Source organism: Mastomys coucha, unplaced genomic scaffold (assembly GCF_008632895.1).
Source record: "Mastomys coucha isolate ucsf_1 unplaced genomic scaffold, UCSF_Mcou_1 pScaffold22, whole genome shotgun sequence".
NCBI lineage: Eukaryota > Metazoa > Chordata > Mammalia > Rodentia > Muridae > Mastomys > Mastomys coucha.
The window spans coordinates 181,895,069-181,896,145 of record NW_022196905.1 but is presented as its reverse complement, the minus strand read 5'-3'; the positions used below and the strand labels follow the sequence as shown (position 1 = coordinate 181,896,145).

Below are 1,077 nucleotides of genomic sequence, written 5' to 3'. Positions count from 1 at the left end.
TGAGCCGTCTCTCCAGCCCCCAATAAGGAACCTTCTTTTGTTTGTTTGTTTTGTTTTGTTTTGTTTTGTTTTGTTTTGAGTGTTGGTTTCTTTAGAGAGGGATTCTCTGTGTATAGTTCTAGCTGTCCTAGAACTCTGCAGACCAGGCTAGCCTTGAACTCACAGAGATCCTCCTACCTCTGCCTCCTGAGTAGATTAAAGGCATGAGCCACCATCTCCTGCTTCAAACTTATATTTCTTAAGACTACTATTTTCGTCAGATCCTTCCCTTTCCTTCTTTCTCTTTTGAGTATTTCAAGACAGGCTTTCTCTGTGTAGCCCTGGCTGTCCTAGAACTCACTCAATAGACCAGGCTGGCCTCAAATTCACTGTCTCTGCCTCTCGAGTGCTGGTATTAAGGGTGTATGCCACCAACGGCAGGCTAGATTTCTTAATCTATTAACTAAAAATGCCATCTCTGTTTTTTTCCAAAGTGAATCATACTATTTTTTTGTTTTTATTCTTTACTTAGTAGATTTTTTTCCACTTTAGTATTTTGCTATCATTATTTTAAAGTAAAATAAGCAATAACATGTTCACATTGTATCCATGTACCAGTGGTGTCACTGTTTATTCTTTGAAAACTGATTCTTGGCAGAAGTAAAACAAACCCGTCATTTATTTTTAAGACTAGTCAGTGTCGTAAGATGCATGTAAAAAACCAAACACACAGAACTACAGTTTCTTACTGTTTCTATTGGCTTTTGTTTTGTTTTGTTTTGTTTTAGGAGACTACACTTTAAAAATCGACCTGACAGATTTTGAGAAAAATAGCCGCTTCGCACAATATGAGAATTTTAAAGTTAGCGATGAACAGGTACTAAAAATTTTATATAGGCAATGTCTTGAGTTGATGTTGAAAATACGCAACGAAGCCCCAAAGTCTGTAGAAATAAAAATATGTGTTATAACCTGTTTTGTTTATTGAACGTGCTTTCAAAACGTTTCCCACTGATAGTAAAAAAATTGTTCTTTTTTCCTTTAGTCTTTTTATGAGCTGAATATTGGAGAATATTCTGGCACAGCTGGAGATGCCCT

General features: G+C 36.3%; 1 protein-coding gene across 1 annotated transcript in view; it reads left to right on the top strand.

Annotated features, from left to right (window-relative positions):
• Positions 1 to 922, top strand: part of Fgl1 (fibrinogen like 1) — a 35,171-nt gene extending 34,249 nt beyond the window's left edge. Inside the window, 2 exon segments of the mRNA XM_031339611.1 lie at positions 768 to 781; positions 784 to 922. Of these exon segments, the coding sequence (XP_031195471.1) occupies positions 768 to 781; positions 784 to 804 (35 nt within the window). The 3' untranslated portion in view covers positions 805 to 922.
• The last annotated feature ends 155 nt before the right edge of the window (positions 923 to 1,077 follow it).